The 22,485-nt window shown below is 48.8% G+C and overlaps 1 protein-coding gene and 1 pseudogene across 6 annotated transcripts in view; both read right to left on the minus strand.

The window, feature by feature from the left end:
* The window catches only part of LOC146355650 (zinc finger protein RFP-like), a 25,075-nt gene extending 3,395 nt beyond the window's left edge, over positions 1-21,680 (minus strand). Inside the window, exons 1-6 of one of the 6 annotated variants that reach the window (XM_084831060.1) lie at positions 21,157-21,657; positions 16,299-16,394; positions 15,694-15,924; positions 13,809-13,831; positions 10,760-10,878; positions 7,107-9,627 (exon numbers count right to left, since the gene is read on the minus strand). In XM_084831060.1, coding sequence (XP_084687186.1) covers positions 9,584-9,627; positions 10,760-10,878; positions 13,809-13,831; positions 15,694-15,924; positions 16,299-16,394; positions 21,157-21,576 — 933 coding nt within the window. In that variant the 5' untranslated portion in view covers positions 21,577-21,657 and the 3' untranslated portion in view covers positions 7,107-9,583. Of the gene's footprint in view, positions 1-7,106; positions 10,879-13,804; positions 13,832-15,693; positions 15,925-16,298; positions 16,395-21,156 lie in introns of those variants that run through there. The other 5 variants (XM_084831062.1, XM_084831061.1, XM_084831057.1 and 2 more) reach the window with 5 other exon arrangements.
* Positions 472-9,392, minus strand: LOC146355651 (butyrophilin subfamily 1 member A1-like; annotated as a pseudogene).
* Positions 21,681-22,485: the final 805 nt, after the last annotated feature.

A 22,485-nucleotide genomic window follows, 5' to 3' on the forward strand; every position in this document is an offset into this window, starting at 1 on the left:
TGGTTGTTGAGTTAGTCACAGGTAAAATTTGCTATTTTCAAGAAAATCTGTCGAAGTAAAGAGCTATAATTGTTTGTGCTTCCACATCAGTGCATGGAGCTTGGAGACCTGTCAGCCCCTATAGAGCTGACCGAACCTGCCAAATTTCAGACAGTTAGGTTCAGTGGCTTTTGTGCTAGCCATGCATAGGGGTGGACGAAAGTCACTTACCTGTCCTCGAAGGATGTTCGCGGTGGGAGGGAGGCGCTTCGCTGCTCCCCCCATGAAGTTCCGGCCAGGGGGGGAGGCTTCCCGCCTCACCCCGGCCGAAATTCAGGCTGGGGAGGAGGCTTCCCGCCTCGCCCGGCCGCGAACGCGAAAGTTTTTTTTTTAAAAAAAAAAACGCCCCCTGATAGGCTACATGACGATTAATGTAGCCTATCACGGCTGACTTTGCAAATCTAGCCGTGATAGGCTACGTTAATCGTCACGTAGCCTATCAGGGGGCGTTTTTTTTTCCTTTATTGCAATGGCGGCGGTGACAGCCGGTCGAAAGACCGGCTGCCGCTCCCGCCCCGCTCGAACACCCGCCGAACTGCCGGCCGGACCCGCCGCCGGGAGGGACATTCGGCGAAGGTAAGTCCTGTCCCGGGGGGGTGCGGGGTGCGGGGGGGTGCGGAGGATTTCTCCCCGAAACTTGTTCGGGGGGCCGAACACGTTGGCGCTCGGCCCCCCGAAGTTTCGGGGAGAAATTCTCCGCCATCCCTAGCCATGCATAAAGTTTCCTTTTCTCAAAGACTAAAACAAGAAGTAAAAAACAACAAAAACAACCCTGTCAAGCCACACAGGGGATTAGAGATCCTAATCAAAAGGTGTTTAAGTGACCTTTAGGAGGGTACTATCCCTAATCTCTGGTGTAGGGTTCTGAGGTGCAAAAAACCTCTCTCCCCCTACTTTTCTTCTCTTACATGCCCAGTGTTGGGAGCTTGCTTGCAATTAAATTTTGAAGAGGGAGATGGAAGGGAAGAAAGAGTTCCATGTGAAATACTGGTATTTCACACAGCATCTGATTTCACTGCCCTAAACGGGAGTCTTTGGTTTCTGCAGAAGTTTAGTAGCTTCAGTACAGCAAAGGATCCAATCAGCCTCCACAAACTTCTTTCTCCCCCTCCAATTTAATTTCTCCTAAATAGCTGTAGGACTCAAATTATTCCAAAAGGAGGGTTAGGACTATGTGGCATCACGATCGAGGAACTGCTGAGGCTTTTAAATAGGTTCTAGTTTTTTTTAAAAAAAGCTAGAAAAACCCTCAGCCAACTCACCTCATAAAGTTAAAGTATATGCAGTCCTTACAAACCCTTCACAGCCTCCTAAATTCCTCTGAAGTACTATATCTCTGAAAGGAGCCACTTGGCTTAGGGAATTCTCTCCCCCCGCCCCTGCATTTCCAAACACCATTCTTCTTTTCTTCTTCCCTCCCCATCCCATTCTTTCGTTCTCTTCTTTATTCCACCCAGAGCATATCTTGGGGAATTCTTAAAGAGAATTCTCTTCCATGGGCAAGAGAAGTTCTGGACTGTATTTGACTTTATACAAACAGACAAGAGGGTTGGTTTTCCTCCTTCTCGTTCAAGTCTTTGAGAAAAATGGATTCACGTGGTTGCAGAGAAACAAATATGGGTTTTTTTTGTTTGTCAGCTGCCATTATCCAGCAATAGGAAGGGCCGCAGCTCAGTGGCAGAGCACATGCTTTGCATGCAGAAGGTCCCGGGTTCAATCCCCAGCAGCTCCACGCAGGGCTACGAAAGACCCTGAAACGCTGGAGAGCCTCTGCTGACAGTCAGTATCAACGATACTGGGCTAGATGGACCCAGGGTCTGACTCAGTATAGGGCAGCTTCCTATGAACAGAAAGCTTTCATAAAAATAGGAGGTTTTGCTTTGTTTTTTAAGTGGAGGGGAGACAAATGCTGCTCATTTATGCAATCTTATGTATGCCTACTCAGGAGTAAGCCCCTTTATGTTTAATGAGACTTACCCCCAGGAAAGTGTGCATAGGATTCCAGCACAAGTTACTTTTGCAGGGAGGTCTGCACCTTGATGTTCTGCCGGTTTACTCAGAAATAAGTCCTGAGTTGTGAGCACGGTACTGCAGGCTTAATACAGTGCCTACCCAATTCTGGCTAATGAACTGACTACCCTTTCGGCTCAGTCCTATACATGTTTTGTCATTGGGGGAGCAGGCGTGTATGAACCCTAGCTTCAGTGGTGAGGGAAAGGGAGTTAGTACACGCTCAGAGTTTCTCCATACATTAGCCCTTGTTTTGAAAACAGACTCAATGGCTGAATCCTGGTGAAGTCTTGGCACAAACGAAGTTATGGGGAGGAAGATACAATGAGAGCTCGTGCATAGCAAGAAGGAAGTAGAGGAGAGTTGCACAAAACAAGACATCTGTTTTTATGAAGCGTTGCTGGAGGATGGTAGGATGAGGAGGGATGGTTGCATGGAGGGGAATAGAATTGGGGGGATGTAGGTGCTCAGTGGTGAAAGAAAATCATTTTGCATATGCTCAGAGGAACTCTATATTTAAGAACATAAAGAGCCGTGCTGCATCAGACCAAGGTCCATCTAGTCCAGCATTCTCTTCACACAGTGGCCAACTAGGTGCCCACTGGAAACCCACAAGCAGGACACGAGTGCAATAGCACCTTCCCACCCATGTTCCCCTGCTGCTAACCTTGGTGAAATGTAAATAAATTCTAGTAATTCTAAATTTGCAGGCATGTATATCCTTCAGAAACTTTGAGGGTTTCTTGCCTGGGGGACACCTCTAATGACCTGTGTATTTCCATAAAAATTTACCCAAAAACTATTGGGAAGGGGGTGAATGGAAGGGAAAGCAAATCACTCCCTCCCCCAAATTGGAGAACTCCCCTTCCACATGAACTGCTGCACCTGTCCTTCTGAAACTTTTCTGGTTTCTTACGTAGGGACACCTCTAGGCTGTCTCTAATTTTCAGAACGATGGTCCACAAGTAACATAGAGAAGTATGTCCTCTTTTGGAGACCTCAAAATGTCAAGGCCACCCTTGCACAAAACCCCTTATGGCTATCATTCTGAAATTTGGCATCTCCTCTGATGGGGCTATAAATCCATAATTTTTTATCCAATGCTTCCAAGAAATAACAATGTTACCTTTACAAGAAAATCCCAATATAAACCCTGCACCTATTTTTCTGATGTTGGGCAGGAGTAATCCCCATTCTAGGGTGCTACTGTGCCTGAAATTACCATCCAGTTCTGACTAGGGATGGCGGAGAATTCCGCCACAGACCCCAATGAGGCCAGATTCGTTTGAATCTGGCCTCCGGAGTCCATGGTGGAACAGATCGCTTACCTCCACCTCCTCCCCAGAACCATCCAGAGCTGGATCCTCCCTGCAGTGACTCTGCAATGCTGCTGGCCAGCTCCCTATTGCCAGCGATACGGCCACCACTGCCGTGCCGTATCGCTAGGTTAAGGGCTGACTCTGGATGCAAATGGCATAGCAGATGCCATTTGCAGCTCTAAAGCCCTTAGTTTAAGCTAAATGTAGCCATTCACCCACTAAGAACCAGCTATGAAGGCCCAGGGAATATTTGCAGACCAGAAACTGCCCATACCTGACTTGAGTGCCTTTAATAGGTTTTTTAAAAAAACATGCATGTGAACCAATCAGATGAAGGCTTCAGCAACGCCCCCTCCCCTTTTCGTCCTCCTCCCCATGTGATTCATGGGAGTCTGTAACTCCAACCCCGAGAGCTCACAGCAGCTGCAAGCCTTCCCTCGTTGTCTGTTTAGGACTATTTGTTTCCACCACCCACGTCTTCACCTGGGCATGTGGGAATCCAAGCCGGTGGAGAAAGAGAGGGCCCTTCTCCAGAGCTCCCTTGGATCTCCATGAAAAGCAGGCTAATGTGTAAGACCAACCTTAGGTTGGGCACACACACAAAAAACCCTAAATTAACGTGAGTTTCCAGTTTAGGGTATTTATTCAAGAGCCAAGCAGAGGGAAGTTCAGAAATGGTATGCTGCTTTGAAAATAAAATGAAATATAGAATTAACTAGGTAAGATCATTTCTCCACGTGGCTTCTGTTGCACACTCATGATTGGCCACTCATGAAGTTTGCAGGTCCTTCACGTGTCATCATCAACCTCCAGAGCGTCCTCTGCACTTTTTGAGCTTAATCCGGCTTGTAAAATAAAAGTTAACCCAAAATATCAGCAGCCACTAGATGGCACTGTTTCATTGAATGCTATAGAGCAGCAGTCCCCAACCCCCTGTCCCTGTTAGGGACTGGGCCACAGTAGTGGTGTGGGAACCCCCCCTTACCTTGGGTCCGCAGGGGGGAGGCAATCCGTCCTTCTCCCCCACCCTAGAATCCTTGCTGGCCCTGGCCGGCTCCACATCCACGGAGCTGCCAGCCGGCTCTGTTCTTTGCAGTAATAGACTTTTACTGCAAAGAACAGGGACGTAAATGGCATCCACTATGCGGATGCTATTTGCATCCCAGTGGCCAGAAGTCCGAAGCCGGCCAGTAGCTCCGCAGCGAGTCCAGGGCCGACGAAGATTCCAGGGGGGGAGAGGGACAGATCACCCACCCCCTTTGCGGACCCAAGGTAAGGAGGGTTCCCACACCCCTACTGTGGCCCAGCCCCATCCCCTCCCCCGGTCCGTGGAAAAATGGTCTTCCACGGACCGGTTCCTGGTCCCAAAAAGGTTGGGGACCGCTGCTATAGAGCATTGCTGAGAAGTAGGGATGTTGTGAGGGCTTGGGATGGTCCAGGAAACACACACACCCCGGACCCCGCTTGCAGAGCCTTGGGGTGCTGATGGATCCAGCCACTGAGCGCCCTAGAGCTCGGTGAGTGTCCCGGAGCAGCCCAGAGTTGCCATCACTGCATGCGCCCCAACCATTCTCGCTATCTCCTCCTTGTGAGGAGATGGCCGGAGCGCTTCAGGTGTGCATGGCGCTGAGGCCTTGTACTGTCTCCACCGGGTGTCAAGGAAGCCCTCATGAGGAGGAGATGGCTAGAGCTCTTTGGGCACTGAGGACTCTAGCAGTCAAGCCCTTATGCACATAAAGCACAAGGCCTTGACTGCTGGGGTCTTCGGCGCACTAAGTAGGAGTGGCTCGCATGGCCTGGCAGGCAGGGACAGGACAACAGGGAGGCTCGCCGAGTGGGTCCAGGCCATGTGAGCGGGGCGGGGTGGGGGGCGCGCCGAGCTCCCCTGCAGCTTGGACGGAGGCGAGTCCATCCATCCCTACCCACAAGGGAAGTTTTCAGTTCCTAATCACGTGCTCGCTGTCCAATGAGCCGACCCCGATCCCACAAAGAAAATGGAAGCAAAAGCCGCGGTAAAGCTGAAGGATATTTCCTTAATGTAGAGACGCCCCAGGACTTTACCCTCAAGAACTTAGATCTCCACTCCTTTACGATTAGGAATCCACTAACGTACCACGGGGAAGGCCCCTTGGGCTCCACAGCATGGTTTAATCTCAACACTTTGTCAGCAGCTCAAAGACACGATTTACCAACCAAACTGTGGTTTTACAGGGTCAGGAACTCCCATCGGCTGGAAATTCAAACTGACCAATCGATCATGCATTCTCCACCCGCTTCTTGCACGTACCAAATTAACGTAGGGCTGAGTCGGGGGGGGGGGGAGCCTCAGGTGTGTGGAACACTACAAAGCCGGGCGGCCACAGATGTCTGGGCATGTCCTTTGTTGAGAGATAAGTTCTAGTGTGGAGGGGGAGAGGTTGGGGTTGCCATCCCCCAGCAGCAGCATCCTTTTTAAAATTAATCAGAAGAAAGATGGTAGCAGCTCACCTGCGCCTGCCTTCTCCAAACAGCAGCAATCTGGATCTCCCCTTAGTAAGCAACTTTCATCAGAGCTGGGCACTGGCGGGGGGGGGGGGCTGTACACATGGCTCTTGCCACAGTTGCTGCCAGGGTCAGCTACCAGGATGCAAAACTCCCAACCTTTTTCTAAGGTGGTGGGGGGGGGGATGGGATGGTGATTATCTGACGATGGGTTTCTTACCAGCATTCTGTGAGTAGTCTTTGGGCTATCAGGGTTGCAGGCAACCCCTGACCAGAGAACCAGACTACTGGACAAAAGAAAAGAGTGATTTGATGGACCTGTGAGGCTAATTCAGGACTATTTCAGACCATTTCCCCCAGTTTCTCGCTCTTCCTCTGCTCAGCTTCTTATTTGGCATGCAGAGGTTGGCCAATAGCTCTCTGGGAGATGTGGCAGCGCTCTGTCCCCTCCCCGCCCCACAACACCCCTGGAAAAGGGAAAATTAAACCTAGGATTGACGCTCTGATCTCATTTATGACTGTTAAAGTGTTACCGTCTCTTGATGAGCGAAGCTACGGTGGGAAGAAGGAACTCTGGGAAAGGGAGGGAGAGAAGCAGGACTCCATTCTCGTTATTTCTGCTGACTGTGACTGGAATGGATCTGATCCAAGGGCTTTTGCAAAGCAGTGGAAGGGGCTCCTGGCTAACAAACGTTTGATTTTTAGATCAGTCGTTCTGGTCTGGAGAATGACTCCAGCAGGGCCTGTGCGGCAGACTTGGCTTCCTTAAGGGATTCTGAGGTGGGCTTTTCCCCCCCACAGCCAGAAGAAGGGACGAAGGGTCTTTCCCGAGAATGAGGCTTCTGTGAACGTGTAGAGCAGGGCTGCTGCATCGGCATCAAAAAGGGCTACCTGCCCCCCCGGCGCAGTTCAGACTCACTCGGATCCTCTTGGGGTTCTCTCTTGCGGTCACAGGAGGGTAATTCAGAGAGGAGTTGGAGGCCCGGTACCCTTTCTCCCACTTCTCCACAGCCCAGATCCCTTCTGCAGGACTAAAGGGAACCCAGCCCTCCCTCCTCACAGACTTACTGGCGACCCCCACAGCCCACTTCTCCTCACTCCCCACAATGACTTCCCAGAAATGTCGGCCTGCTGTGAATCCTTGGCATCCCAGAACAGCAGGATAAGAGTCAAATATCTCAGGATTGTCAGGCAGATCCTGACACTGGTCTCCACATGTCATGCTTTTATGATCCTCAGACAGGACAAGTTCTGGATTCCCTGTGTCTGGATCCAGGGTTACATTTACTGTTTGGGGATGTGTGGGAGGTGAGGGAAGAGAAGAGAAGCAGAATCAGCGGAGAGACAGACTGATGTGATCCAAGAGCCATCCCAGCAATCGCATTCCCTTTCCAATCAGTAGGACACCCTTGCACTGAATTCAGGATTGGGATGCTCTTCTCCTTCCAGGATTTCCCCACAATAAATACCCTCCTTGAGACTGTGACCCCGGGGGTGTCACTGCTAGGGATGGCGGAGAATTCCGCCACGGACTCCGGAGTCTGTGGCAGAACGGACCACTCACCTCCGCCACCCCACGAAGTTCATGCCGGCCGGATCCTACCTGCCGCTGGCCGGGTCTGGGTCCATCCATTCACTCCACTGCTGGTCTGCGGACGCAAATGGCGTCTGGCATAGTGAACACCATTTGCACCCCTGCTCTTTGCCGTTAAAGGCTAAGTAAAAATTTATGTAGCCTATCATGCGAAGGGACAGGGACGCAAATGGCATCCACTACGCCATTTGCGCCCCTGCTCTTTCCCGTGAAAAGCTACATAAAGATTTACGTAGCCTATCACGGCAAAGACCAGGGACGCAAATGGCATCCGCAGACCGGCTGCAGAGGAGGTCCAGGAGCACGCAGACACGGCCGGCGGCTCCACAGACTTGCCGCAGAGTGGGGCCGGCCAGGAAGGATTCCGGGGGGAGGAATGGATCGTGCCCCCCCCCGCGGACGCCCTCGTGGCCTTGGGTGAGTGGGGTTCGTACACCCCTAGTTTCCACCAGCGATTTCCTCCGAGCTGGTTGCATGTTTAGATTGTTAGGGATACATGACATTGTGGCCATCCAGCACCCCCCCCCCCGAGCTTATCAGGGAAAAACTGGGTTTCCTGAGACTGCTTAAAGTCCGATTCTTTTCCTTAGGTCAGGTTCTCCATGATATAGTTGTTGTGTCCCCTAACCCCGACATTTAGCTTGGGTCTGCTAGCCCTGCCCAGGGCTGTGCCTTTCACCGTGACACTGGTCAAGGAGGTTTTCCTTCCCAGCACAAGCATGTGTGTGCCTACTCAGAAGTAACTCCCATTGTGCTCAATGAGGCTTGCCACCTTAAATGTGCACATGGAAGTAATTAATTCGCCCCTTCCTTACAGAGATCAAGCGCATAAACAGGCTAGAAAGGGCTTGGGAGGCTTGAAAGGAAGTAATTAATTCGTGCCTTTGTTATGGAGAAAGGCGGGGCGGAGCCTCTCTTGTTGGTTGAGCAGCCCCCACCACTCAGATGACGTTCACTCCGACCCCCCCCCCGACCCCCGGAAGTGTGTTATGTAATGCGTGTTGGAATGGTGCGATGCACCCGTGTGGAGCCCTGCCTGGAGCAAAACCAGCTCTTAGAAAAATATGGGTAAGCCACTCCTCCCTTCTCCTTTTGTTGTTGTGGAGACACGGCCCCAGTTTATAAATGCAAAAATATCATATCATATCATGCCCAATCTGTCCACCAAGGCATTTGAGGGTTAAACTGTATGCTACATTAAATAAAGAGCATGCAGCACATCCTATCTCTTTTTTTAAACGTTAGAGTATGCGCACAGGGCCCTGATCTGGACTGGGACCACTGCAAAGAAGGGTTTAAAACTTCCAGCCCAGCCACTTTAGCCCTGTAAACCCCAGCCCCAACTCCCCATTCACCAGGGGCTAACAAAAGAAATCCTCTATTAGTGTCAATGGAGGCTGGCTTGCTTGCCCTCCCTCCCTCTCTCTCCTTTCTGTTGCCTCCAGGCCCTGGGCTTCTGGGAGGCATCTGTTTGGCTTCTGTTGAAAAGAGAATGCTGGACTAAATGGCCCCTTGGTCTGCTCCAGCAGGGCAGGTCTTCTCTGACAGTGTAAAAGAGTCAGGTGCAAAACAAATCAAATGACACGCGAACGCCTCACTTATTAGCCCTACACTCACATTCAGGCTCTCCCTGCCTATGACAAATGCGGAGGCAGGGTTGGCTCTCTCCCCTCCGTCTCCAAACATGCATCTGCAACATGCTTCTGCCTGTGCAAGCGTGCGTGGGTGTCCAGGGCTCTACACGACTGGGAGCTCTGCTTTCTCAGGGTTCCTGACTGCACCGAGCCCCGCCTAAGTATGCTCGCTTGCAGATGCGGGCGCATGTTGCGGGTGCGCACCTGAATGCGCGGGTTGGGGACAGAGGCCTGTTGCCATCTCCCGCCATCTGTGACTTCAGTCGTTGTACAAATGCACGTCGCTATGGGGCTGTTGACTTCCCCACTACTCATAGTGAACCTATGGAAGGTTCCAAGGGTTGCAGGACAGAACTACTTATCCCCAAGGAAATGCAACCAGCCAAATTTGTGACCAGTCCCCATCCCTCCTGTGAATTCAGCCCTCCACTGGAAATTTACCTTTCTGCAGCTGAAGACCAGATAACAGAGCATCTGGGGAAGCAGGAAGATAGAAGGCTTAAGGACTAGACTGCTGTGCCTTCAACAAAATGTGTTCGTAACACAGCATCTATTTCAAATTGTCAGGTAAAGGATTAAGTAGAAACTGAAACAAAGGAAGGGGGAATCCTTGCAAATAAAAGCACAATCCTAAGCATGTTTCTTCAGTAAATCTCATTGTGTTCAAGGCGGCTTGCTCCCAGCTAAGCCAACAAAGACGGTAATCTGAATCAAGCAACATTGCCATTTAGTTACTCAAGAGGGTTCTGGATTCTCTCCTACGTTGAGACTCAGGAATAGTACATTGGCAGGAACCCAGAAGAGGGAACTTATGCTGAGGCATTTAAGGCCCCTCTAATAAGCTGAGGGCAGCAAACATGGGGTTCTCAGGAGGCCTCTCATCCCAGGGCTCTCCAGGCCCAGACAAGTTTAGCTTCACACATTTAACTCTAAAAGAGGAAAGAGTTTCAAATCTGAAGACCTGGATCAAACAAGAGGGATGCGAGCCAAAGTTCTAGGGCAAAGTGGTAGTTTTAAAAAAATAACAATGTACTCCCCTAATAAAAATATATTAGATATTGTATCCCCTTAACAAAACAAAATGTTAAAACAATACTACAAGAGTATGCGTGTGTGTGTGTGGTGGCAGTCACAGGGAGAGAGGCCCAGTACAATGAGAGGCCGTTATGCCAGTACAATGGCCACCATATCCTATACATGCTCAGCCTGGGAATGTTTGATTTGAAATCTCAAAACACTGCAAGAATAGGGGCCCCGAATCCATGGAAACATTAGTATTGCCCACCAACCAGGGGCTGTGCCTGCAACAATGCCCACGTGTCCTTCACACGTGGAGGGAGCCACTCAGCTCAGGGCAATGGGGATATCTTGGAGGACTTAGTCTTCGAAGAGTGAGTTAGAAGCAAGATGCCTCATCTGGAAGTTTTGGACGTAATCCAGAACTTCCCTTCAGAAAGAGGTATTCTTGAAATGTGTCAGGAACCACAAACACGGGTGCGGTGTCTCTTTTTTGTCTCATGTTGGCTTTTGTAGCTGTTTTTTTAATCCATTTTCTTGTTATTTCTGTGCTGGGCCCAGGTCCCCCAGGTCCCACTATGGCTTTGGTTAAGAGCCGGCTATGTTCACTTTTACACCAATACAATGCCCAGCATAAAACCCTTGCAGCCATTTGTCAAAATTACCTTTGAATTGCTTCACGACGGCCTCCAGAGAGGAAGTTATGTCGCTGAATCCCCAGATCAACCACTTGAGCTCTAGAGGGAAAACCGCTGGATTCCCAAATGTCTCCTTCACCTCACTCCTGGGGGAGAAAAATTAATGCTCACCTGCTATCCATACAGGATTTTAATAGAGCGTGGAATACATTCAGAGAAATTAATAATATAAATGATTGGATTGTTAAAAAAATTAGTGTTGTGAATGTTACCTTTTTCTGAGAAAAAGCCCATAGGGGGCAAAATAAGTTTGACCTTCAAAGATATTCATATTGTCTTGGGATTGGGGTGGGCAATGCAGGATCAGGTGAATGGGGCCAGAATGACTGCAGATGTAAATGACCAGGGACAAAGTTGCCAGGGACATCTTCTGTTAGGGAGATGGCTGGCCAAATGGCCAGTGGACGCTTTGTGAACGGTTAGGAAACACCTGGAAATTCCTGAAAAGGGCCATGCCTTTCTTCCCCCATCTCAACTAAAGGTAAAGACCTGGTTTGCATGAATCACTGTGGGGCTTCTTGACGTGGTGATGGCCAGCATTCAGAATATTCAGGGTGCAGCAGGGGCATGCCGTGGCTTTTTATTACATGCAAACCCAGTGCAGGTAGGTTGTTGGGGTGGCTGACAAGCCACCCAGAGCCAATGGGCTGTTTTAGGGTTGTGGGTGGCTTGTCGACCACCCCAACAACCTACCCTCACTGGGTTCACACATAACGAGAAGCTACAGTGAGTGTGCCTGTCATGCCCCAAATATTCAAAATGGTGGCCACTGCCACAATGAGAAACCCTGTGGGGAAATTCACCCAAGGTGGCTTCTTGTTATATGTGAACCAGGCCAGAGTAATCTAGATGTATCTGTGTGGAGCAATAGAGGCTGCAGTGTGTGTGTGTGTGTGTGTGTGTGTGTGTGTGAGAGAGAGAGAGAGAGAGAGAGAGAGAGAAAGATATGAGTTTTGAGGACTTTGTAAGCTAACAGCATCAAGGGATTCAGGGGTGCCTCTCTCAGGAGATCTGAAGTGGGGCGATATCAGGGTGGAAACTGAGCCCATAGAGCCTCAGAGCAGTTCACATTCTGAAGAGGAACACATATCCGTGGGAGGGGGGCCAGCTCATCCCTCACAGGCTCAGCACCTGGCAGAGATTCCTCCTGCCAGCATTCCAGAGATAGATAGTGACCTGGGTAGTGAGGGAATGTGGGAGGGGGGCTTCTTAAGATGCTCGACGCAGACGCAAAGAGCGATGAGCGATGGAGGGCATGGAAAGGAGGCGTAGCGCCCGTTTGGCGCGCAAGCAATGGCCGCCTCCCATGGACCCAAGGGAAAGAGGGAGGATCACTCCCTAGCCCATAAGTTCTGGGTCTTCAAGTGACTCTCTTTCAAACGGGGATCAACTGCCTACTTGAAGCTAAGGCCACTCTGCTGTTCCTTGCTTTAGTCGCTGGTGATTAGCATCTGAAAGAGTCATTACGTTGTAAAAGGATTAAAGCTTTGAAAAGAAATCCTTTCATCTGTGTCTTGAGTTGGCTATTGGAATCTACTGGGAGAAGCCGCCAGAGCGCTCCTGACAGGCAGTTCTTTTGGCTGACCATGGGAGTGGTTCAGCTGTGCCTCCACCTATGCTCACCCAACCTGTGCATCTGTAAATGAATTCAAATATTACAAAGCGCCAAAAGCCTCCAGTGACCTCCTTTCAAAGGAAACTAAACCCATATAAGCACTGCATCCCTGGAACCTCTCACCACTCAGAAGTGCAGTGAACATATTAATATGTATTGAGAGATTTATAAGCACGTATGGGATGGTCCTTTATGTTCTGTTCTGGTGTAGTGGCTAGAGTATTGGACTGGGAGTCAGGAGATCCAGGTTCTAGTCCCCACTCAGCCATGGAAGCTCACTGGGTGACTTTGGGCCAGTCACAGACTCTCAGCCCAACCCACCTCACAGAGTTGTTGATTATCTGGGTTATTTTCATGCTTTCTATGAAAACGTTGACCAAAACATGACTCTACATTCATTTCCATGATGCTGGAAAGGGTCTGGATGGAATGGGGACAATATGGCCTTCCAAGCCCCTGGGAAGGCAACGTAGCTCTCCAACATGTCCCAGATTAAAAAAAGGGACCTAATAGGATAAAATGGAGGAGGAGGATTATGTACACTGTCTTGGGTTCCTTAAGGAGGAAAAAAGGTGGGCTATAAATGAAATAAATAAACAAACAAACAAATAAATAAGGGACATAGAAGAGCCATGTGAGATGGAGAAGAGGGGACAGAGCTCTGGCAGTGATCCTTCCTAAGTTAATAAGAGTGGTACAAGTTCAAAAGCAGGTCCCTATTTTTACCTGGGACATGTTGGAGAGCTACGTTGCCTTCCCAGGGGCTTGGAAGGCCATATTGTCCACATGCTATCCAGACCCTTTCCAGCATCATGGAAATGAATGTAGAGTCATGTTTTGGTCAAAGTTTTCCTAGAAAGCACGAAAATAGTCAAACAACAAATTGGCGTGCGTCCAGCATTGGGACTGCTGCCAATATGTGAGGGAGGAAATAAAAACGTTATGCGTAAAGAACGATTAAACCTTTTTTATGTGGCTGCATGATTGAAAATGGCAAGATTCTGGAAGCAAAGTTCAGAAATATCAATAGCTCTATGGCAGCAGGGATTGTGGATGATTGCTGAAATGGGGAAACATACCAAACAAAAATGGACAGAAAGAGAGCACAGCCATGATGGAGACTTCTATTTGCATGGAAATGTTTTATACAATGTGCAAAGGAAAATAAGGATAAACTGAAACCACCACCAACAAATGACACTTATGGAAAAGGACACTGGGCTGAAAGAAATATAGCCACGTGAGAAGACAGAAGTTTTGGAATGATAAGGAATTCACTAATTGTAACACAGACTGAGCAAGCTATCCATCTGATCAAATATTGGATTTGATACTGTTTGTATGTTTTTATAAGGTTAAAACCAATTTTATTTTTATATATATTAAAAAGGATCCACTTACCTCTGCAAGGTGCTTCTAGCATCCTAGAAGGAAAAAGAGAGAAAGAAAGAGAGTCAGTGCCTGACATACACCACGCTATGGGGATGCACTCTGGCCCTCTCGTGTTCAGCTTATGGTACTTCTGCAGAGCACCCTCCACTCAAGCACCGGAGAAAATGGATGAAAAACTACCAGGTGGATCCACAGTTGGCTACAGAATCGGACTCAAAGAGTGCTTATCAATGGGACCTTCTCAAACAGGGGAGAGGTAACGAGCGGAGTACCGCAGGGCTCAGTCCTGGGCCTGGTGCTCTTCAAGATTTGTATTAATGACTTGGAGGAGGAGGTGCAGGGAATGCTGATCAAATTTGCAGATGACACAAAATTGGGTGGGATAGCTAATACTTTGGAAGACAGAAACAAAATTCAAAGTGATCTGGATAGACTGGAGCGCTGGGCAGAAAACAACAGAACAAATTTAATAGGGATAAATGCCAAGTTCTGCACCTAGGAAAAAGAAACCAAAGGCACAGTTGCAAGATGGGGGATATGTGGCTCAACAACACTACAAGCAAGAAGGATCTTGGAATTGTTGTCCATCACAAGCTGAAGATGAGCCAACAATGTGATGTGGCTGCAAAAAAGGCCAGTGCTCTTTTGGGCTGCATTAATAGAAGCATAGCTTCCAAATCCAGGGAAGTACTAGTTCCCCTCTACTCAGCACTGGTTAGGCCTCATCTGGAGTACCGTGTCCAGTTCTGGGCACCACACTTGAAGAAGGATGCAGACAAGCTGGAGAGGGTTCAGAGGAGGGCAACAAAGATGATCAGGGAACTGGAAACAAAGCCCTATGAGGGGTGACTGAAAGAACTGGGCATGTTTAGCCTTGAGAAGAGAAGACTGAGGGGAGATATGACAGCGCTGTTCAAGTACTTGAAAGGTTGTCACAGAGAGGAAGGCCAGGATCTCGTCTCGATCATCCCAGAGTGCAGGACACGGAATCATGGGCTCAAGTGACAGGAAGCCAGATTCCGGCTGGACATCAGGAAAAACTTCCTGACTGTTAGAGCAATACGACAATGGAACCAATTCCCTAGGGAGGTTGTGGGCTCTCCCATACTGGAGGCATTCAAGATGAAGCTGGACAGCCATCTGTCAGGGATGCTTTGACTTAAGATTCCTGCATTGAGAGGGGGTTGGACTCAATGGTCTTATAGGCCCCTTCCAACCCTACTATTCTATGATACTATGAACCCTACAATGAGAGTTGAATGTCCTTCAGGCCTTCACAAGAGAAAGAAGCAGATGTGTATGTTAAGCGAGGGTATTTAGGGGATGTGGGCTCTGCTGTGAGCTACAGAGGGCTACTTATCATTTTCCCTGTATTAATCCATTTCTCTGAATATGGTCAGTCTGATAAATCTGATGCTGTTTCATGGCAAGGAAATACTCTGAGAAGGTAGCATAACCCTTTAAATTAAGTGAGATGCCAACGATGACCAAAGGTCCCAGCAATAAGGCAGCACATAAGAAGGAAGCCCTGAAGGAAGACAACAAGGATCGATCTGTCTACCTAGCTCACTATCCTATTCCCAAGAGTGGCCAAACAGATGCTTCTGGAAAGCCCATAAGGAGGGCATGATCAGTTCCTGATTGGGAGGTATTAGGACACTGCACATTAGCAGACAGGTAAAAAAGGCAAGAGATTCCATCAACATTACACAGAAACCTCTAGTTCTATATGAAGGCCCTGTTCATCTTGGACTCTCATGTATGTAAGAGAACTGGTTCTCCGTGCCGAACAAACTGGGTTCTTTTACTCTTTGTGGAGGGAAGGAGACAGAGAAAGCTTTGGAGCCAGGCTTCCAGTGGAGAAGATCCTGGGATGTTTCTGTCACTGTCTTACCTGCAAGAGTTCACTCGCTGGCTGCTGACACTTCTCCTCCATCTCCCAGATGAGACTTTCAAGAGAGGAGAGCTCTTCTGAGAATTTGACCAGCTGTTCATCCCTTTGCCTTAGGATCTGCTTCTCCACTTCTTGCATCTGAGCCAGCACAAGCTTCTCCTGTACTTCCACAAACTGGTGCAGTTGTCGGAACTCAGCCACTGTCTTTCCCCTCTCTGCTTTGGTTTGCTTCTGCAATAAGTGGATAGAGAGGAGAAAAGCTGGCTTATTTCAGGAATACAGGCAGTCTTTGCAGCTTCAAGAGAACGTTGTAGAAAAGGCACCTGTGAGTTTTCATAGATATACAATTCGATATACAGCAGGGAAAGAGTTTCATAAAGATGTACTAGGCCTACTTTTCAATGGCTTTTCATAAACAAATTCTTTGGGAGATCAGACATCCCAAATTTTAGATATTCCGAGGAGCAGAGCTGCCTCGTGGCTGTTGACTCTTCTGCATTTTATATTTAGTTTTTTACATGTTAGATGTTTTAATTATCACTAATAATGATGATGTTAATAACAATAACAACAATAATACATGCCCTCTTCCCAGTGCCACTTACAAGCAGGTCTTGGATTTCCTTTTCTGCATCTGCTTTATATGCCAGAATTTTTATTCTCTTCTTCTTCAGAATCTCCACCCAGCTACAGATCTCAGCCTAAACAGAAATTTAAAAATCACATTAGGTTCATTGGTGGTGGTGGGAGATGGTTAATATGCTTGCTCCCTGCCCCACATGCTATTGCATTTTGTAGGAGGAGGTCTTTATCCCATAGTAGCCTACAGATAAGTTGCTAGATCTGTTGAGATACTGGGCATAACATTCACTTATATATCCACTGGACTATCAGTCAGTGGAGGCTGATGGCGCCAATTTCAGTAGGGCTGTAAATCCATTTTGGGTTTTAGTCAGAACCAGCCAGAACTCTAAAGGAGCTCTCCAGAGTGCTTGGACCCATTTGGGGGATAGGGTTCAGCACTTTGGATAGCTCCTTTAGAGTTCTGGCTGGTTCTGAGTAAAATCCAGAATGGACGCAAAGCCCCACTGAAATCGGAGCCACCAGCCTCCACTGCTATCAGTGGATACATCCAGAAATCCGCTGATGCGGGACTATCATAGACTGGAATAAGGAAACACATTTTTGGCTTGTATTTCGCCATATGACTCAAGTCCTTTCCTAGAGCGAGGGGCATGCTGTGCTAAAGGCCTTCCTTCTAGGAATGCCAAACGCAAGAGGCATCTTAGAAGGGCTGAGCGTCAAGGCAGCTTTCAGACCAGTGTAAAATGGTGGAAAGTGCAGGAATTTCTGAGGTGGCAAACAGCCCTGGTAAGGACACCAACTCTCCAGGCTAAACCGTATCATCCCACCATACCTTATTTATTTTTATTATTTATTTATTTCATTCCTATGCCGCCCAATAGCCGAAGCTCTCTTGGCGGTTCACCAAAATTAAAACCCAACAGCACGCAATAAAACAATATAATATATATAGAACATTAAAATCACAATATAACAATACAACCACAATAAAACCTAGCAGCAGTGTGGGAATTTAAAATAGAGATTTAAAACAGCAAAGCTAAAAGTCTAGAAACCTTCCGTTGAAAGAGCCCGTCATCCTTGGTTTTTAAGGAGGATTACGAAGGTGATTGTGCAGGGTATCTCAGAAGATCTTCAGCATAACGGGATGCAAGGGAAGTAAAAGTAGAGAGCCCACTGCTTCCTCTATGGGGAGCTTCGGAGGTTCCCCATCCCTGTTCTATGGGGTTCAGAGGGGCCTCTCATACTAACAGCCTTAAGAATGCAGCATCCACAAGCCCTCCACAGATCTTTCAGCAGCCCACGGGAGGTCCCAGATGGCTTTCTGACTGTAGAGGAGTCAGGAAATTGCCGCCTCTTAAACCAGCAAGGCCATCGTTCCTGGGAGGAGCAACGCCACACACAGGGACTAGGCCAGAACCCCACCCCACCCCACCCCGGTTATAGAACTGAAGGGGTTTGTGGTTCCATGGTCCCCCTTCGGACCCTTTGCAATTACTGTTTTTGGAGCAGGGGTGGGTAACATGGCTCCCACAGGCTGCCTGTACCACATACACGCGCACACGCACACATGGATTTCACAGTCCCTGCTGCTGCTTCATCAAACCAACCCACCCCGAGCACGGCTTGTTTTCATGCAAAACTGGGGGGGGGGGTTGCCACCTCCATATTTCATTAACACAACCAAACACATTGGGGGATTTATGATATGCAGTCAATTTTACCAATAAAAGATTATCCCACAATTTCTCAGCCATTCATCTTTCAGCTTACTGGGATGCAGTTCCTTATTCCCCTTATGGAAGAAAGTAAATAAAAAATGATCATGGATTTCGTGATCCACGAAATAAAAAATGGATCCTGTTGATTTCATAGGATTTTTACACGGGCTACATCCAAAGCCACCATTCAATCACAAATCACACACTGCCTCCACAGACTGAATCATAAAAATCTGTTATGTGTTTGGGGTCGGTCTGTATTACCTCTGGAGATCCCTTACCGTTCGTTCAGTGCTGCTGAGTACAAAAGGACTGAGGATTTCCCCCAATGCAGTCTTTTGGACAGGTTACCCAAAGGTTATCTTGAATTGGTAACCTTTGTTCTACAAGGCCTGAGGGGGCAGGAAAAAATGGATCTGGGGGAAGGGTGAATAGAAGACAGAAAGAGGGCAGAAGAAGGTTGCTGGGCAGCTGAGAGAAAGCAGGGATTTGCTTGGCATTGTGATGTCACAGGCCTTCATCCTGAGCACAGTGTAAATAAACCTGTATAAAGGAAACATCACAAGCTTGCAGTGCCCTCCTTCCAGGAAACTGACGTCTCCATAAGCGCTGAAGCCCCTCCAAGTCCTCCCCTCTAAGGACTGGGTTGCAGGAGCATAATAAATCAGAGATCCAAAGCTTTTTGGTGCTGCTATGGTACAACAACGTGGACCATGTGGACGGAGCCATAAAAATTGCAGATCCTGTACTTTTGTCACGCCACCAAGGCACAAAAACATGCATGCAAGGCACAGACCCCGTGGATCCTCTGCAGTTCAGTTCATGGGCATGAAAGTGATCCGTGAATTGACCTCGGTTTAGAGGGGGTCCCACGTAAGAAAATTAAAAGGATCCATGATGATCTGTGCCCTCAGACCATGGTTTTGTACAATGACAGTTCCAGGAAGCACAGCACCTGTGGGGAAGAAATGGAAGCAGTGACAGATTTTACTTTCTTGGGCTCCAAGATCACCGCAGACGGTGACTGTAGCCATGAAATTAAAAGACGCTTGCTCCTTGGGAGGAAAGCTATGGCCAACCTAGACAGCATAGTAAGAAGCAGAGACATCACCTTGCTGACAAAGGTCCGTCTAATCAAAGCTATGGTTTTCCCAGTAGTAATGTATGGCTGTGAGAGCTGGACTATAAGGAAGGCTGAGCGCCGAAGAATTGATGCTTTCGAACTGTGGTGCTGGAGAAGACTCTTACGAGTCCCCTGGACTGCGAGGAGGTCAAATCAGTCCATCCTAAAGGAAATCAACCCTGACTGCTCATTGGAAGGACAGATCCTGAAGCTGAAGCTCAAATATTTTGGCCACCTAATGCGAAGAAAAAACTCCCTGGAAAAGACCCTGATGCTGGGAAAGACTGAAGGCCAAAGGAGAAGGGGACGGCAGAGGATGAGATGGCTAGATAGCATCACAGATGCAATGAATATGAACTTGAGCACGCTCCGGGAGAAAGCGCAGGACAGGAAGGCCTGGCATGCTATGGTCCATGGGGTCACGAAGAGTCGGACACGACTGAATGACTGAACAACAACAACTATGGATTTGGCTGTGATCTCTCATTTTATAGAGGCTTTGTGGGGATCGGTATAAAAACAATGTAAATTCACAGAATTGCATCTGCATGTCACATATTCATGTTTTTATCCCATGGCAGCATACTGAAATCACTGGATCTGTGGCTTTCCTGCTGCAGCCCATGGGAATAGATGGGATCAGTGATTTGATGTTCATTGGGGGGGAGGGGGGAGTCCCCTGTTAAATCCAGAGGATCTGTTCCCCAAATCCACCGTTTTGCCCCATGGTTGTGAAGTAAGGGGTCCATGATTTTTATGGTTTAGTTTGTGGTAATGGATGTGACCTGTGATTTGACAGTGCTTTTGTGGGCATGTCTTATAAAAATCCAGAGGAACCATAGGGATCTGTGGTTCAGCTCCATGTTTTGTGCCAAGGCAGTGCTGTGAAGCCGCAGATCTGTCGTATTTACTGCACAAACTGTGGGTAAGGAAATACTCTGTGAATGTGATATGATGGTGGTTGGGGGAGGAGGGTTCCCAAGTTAAAATCCAGAGGATCCACGCTCCAGATCCAAGTTTTAATGCCACGCTGGCTTTGTGAAGTATGGGGTCTATGATTTGTATAGTTCAGTCCATGGGCACAGAGGTGTTGTGCAATCTGACGGTAGTTTGGGGGGTATCCTCTGTAAAACTGCAGAGGATCCATGCCTTTTTGCACCATGGAGACATGGTGAAGTACTGGATCCCTGATTTTATGGTTCAGTCCATGGGCACACATCTGTTCTATAATTCGACTGTGGTTTCAGGTGGATCCCATGTAAAAATACTGAGGATCCAAGAAGATCAGTGCCTCAGATGCATGGGTTTGGTGTTTTGTGTGCATGCGTGTGCTCTGGTGGTATCAAAGCATTGCAGATCTGTGGTTTTTAACATTCAGTCCATAGAGGCCGATGTGATATTTGATATGACGTTGGATTTGGAGGGATCCCCTGTAGAAATACAGAGAGAGGACCCATGAGGATCTGGGCTTTGGGTCCAGGTTTTTGTGGCAGGGAGGTGCCATAAAGTGCCTGATCCACTGCTTTAAGGTTCCACTTCAGCAGCAAAGCTCATCTGTGATAAGGCTGTGGTTTGGGGGATTTTCCCTGTAAAAAAACCATAAAGATCCAGGAGGGCTCCACACCTGGGATCTATGATTTTGTGCCATGGTGGCACCGTGAATCATTAGATCCATGGATTTCTGGTACAATCTCTGGCCACAGAGATGATTTGTGAACTGATGGTAATTTTTGTAGTATCCGCTGTAAAAATCCAGAGGACACAACAGGATCCATGCTTCGGGTTCAAGATCATAGGAATTCTAAGCATGTTCAGCTGAATGAGCTTATGCAGCCCTCTTCAGACCTTCGCGCTCAATGTGCGGAGGTCTACCTGGAAGCCGGGCGCGCACACGTCCCCCTCCACACTCCGGCCTCACATGCAAGCAGGCGAATGCCCGCAGAGGGCTGCTATCCGAATGAATCTACGAGGCACCATCCACGAGGAAGCCACAGCGATTCCCCCTCCCCAGTAAGATGCGCAGTGGTTCCCTACCTTGCGCGCTTGGGAAGCCTCCTCCAGAGGAGCCGCCTCGCGGTATTTGTGCTCCTCGGATCTGCCACACTCCTCACCCATGGGGGTTTCATCGTCCTTACAGAAAAGGTTCAGGGGCTCCTGGTGTATCTCACAGGCTTTTCCCTTTTCTCCTCCCCCCTTTCCCCCTCGCCGCACGAGTTTCTTGGTGATTTCCACAAAGTTGGCCAGCTGCCGATGTGGCCTGAGGCTGCTCTGCCGAACCGTTTCTCTGCGCTGCGGACAGGCAGCCTCCGCGTCTGCGTCCCCCCAGCCCCGGGCCAGGCAGGCGTGGCAGAAACTGTGCCCACATCCTGTGGTCACTGGATCCTTGAAGAGCTCCAGGCAGATGGGACAAGTAGTTTCATCGCAGAGCTCCTTCAAGAGACCCCCCGCTGCCATGGCCGCCTCGCACTCCGGAGAGAAAGGAGCACTTTCGTTTTCTCTGTTTGCCTTCAGCAACTGGGAGTTGGAAGGAGGGGACTCACTCCGGAGCTCTGCCGGCTGCGAATGTGGGATTAGCTTGGATGCCGCCTCTGTGCTATGTAAAATTCCTTTGTGTGTGTGGGGGGGGGGGGGCAGGGACTGGGCATAATTTGTGCCCCATTTAGAACAACACGGATTTTTTAAAACGAAAGCTGGGGTTTTATTAAAAAGCAGGTTTTATTAACCACTGTGATCACCAGGATCAAATCTGGCTGCTTTGCAGCCAAGTCAGTCGCGGGTGAATCATAGGCTTCCGCGGCATTGCTTGCCACGGTGAGTTGTAGTACCAGCCGTTGCTGAGCGTGAAGAACAAACGCCCAAATGTCCCCCCAGCCTTGGCGCTGCAAGGGTGGGCGGGGGTCATCCCGGCAGTTGCAAGGCACACTCGGCGCGCCTAGGCTGGTATAGAACGCGGCGGCTCGCCTGATTAAAGGCAGCCGCCGGCGAGATCACATCACTCCAGTGCTGAAGGAGTTGCACTGGTTACCAGTTGTTTTCCGGGCCAAATTCAAGGTGTTGGTTTTGACCTTTAAAACCCTATATGGTTCCGGCCCAGCCTATCTTAAGGAGCGCCTCCAGCAGCACCAAACAGGCCGCTTAACAAGATCAGCCTCGGATGGCCTTCTCTCTGTCCCATCAGCCAGGACAGCTAGACTGGTGGGGACGAGGGAGAGGGCCTTTTCTGTGGTGGCCCCCACTCTGTGGAACTCCCTCCCTAGGGAACTCCGCCATGCCCCCTCTTTAATGAGCTTCCGTCGTGCATTAAAAACGTGGTTGTTCAGGCAGGCATTTGGGGTGGGTTAGGGTATTTTAAAAAAAAAATTA

The sequence above is a fragment of the Heloderma suspectum genome, chromosome 2 (genome assembly GCF_057233095.1).
Source record: "Heloderma suspectum isolate Gila_16-S chromosome 2, 16-S_ref, whole genome shotgun sequence".
NCBI lineage: Eukaryota > Metazoa > Chordata > Lepidosauria > Squamata > Helodermatidae > Heloderma > Heloderma suspectum.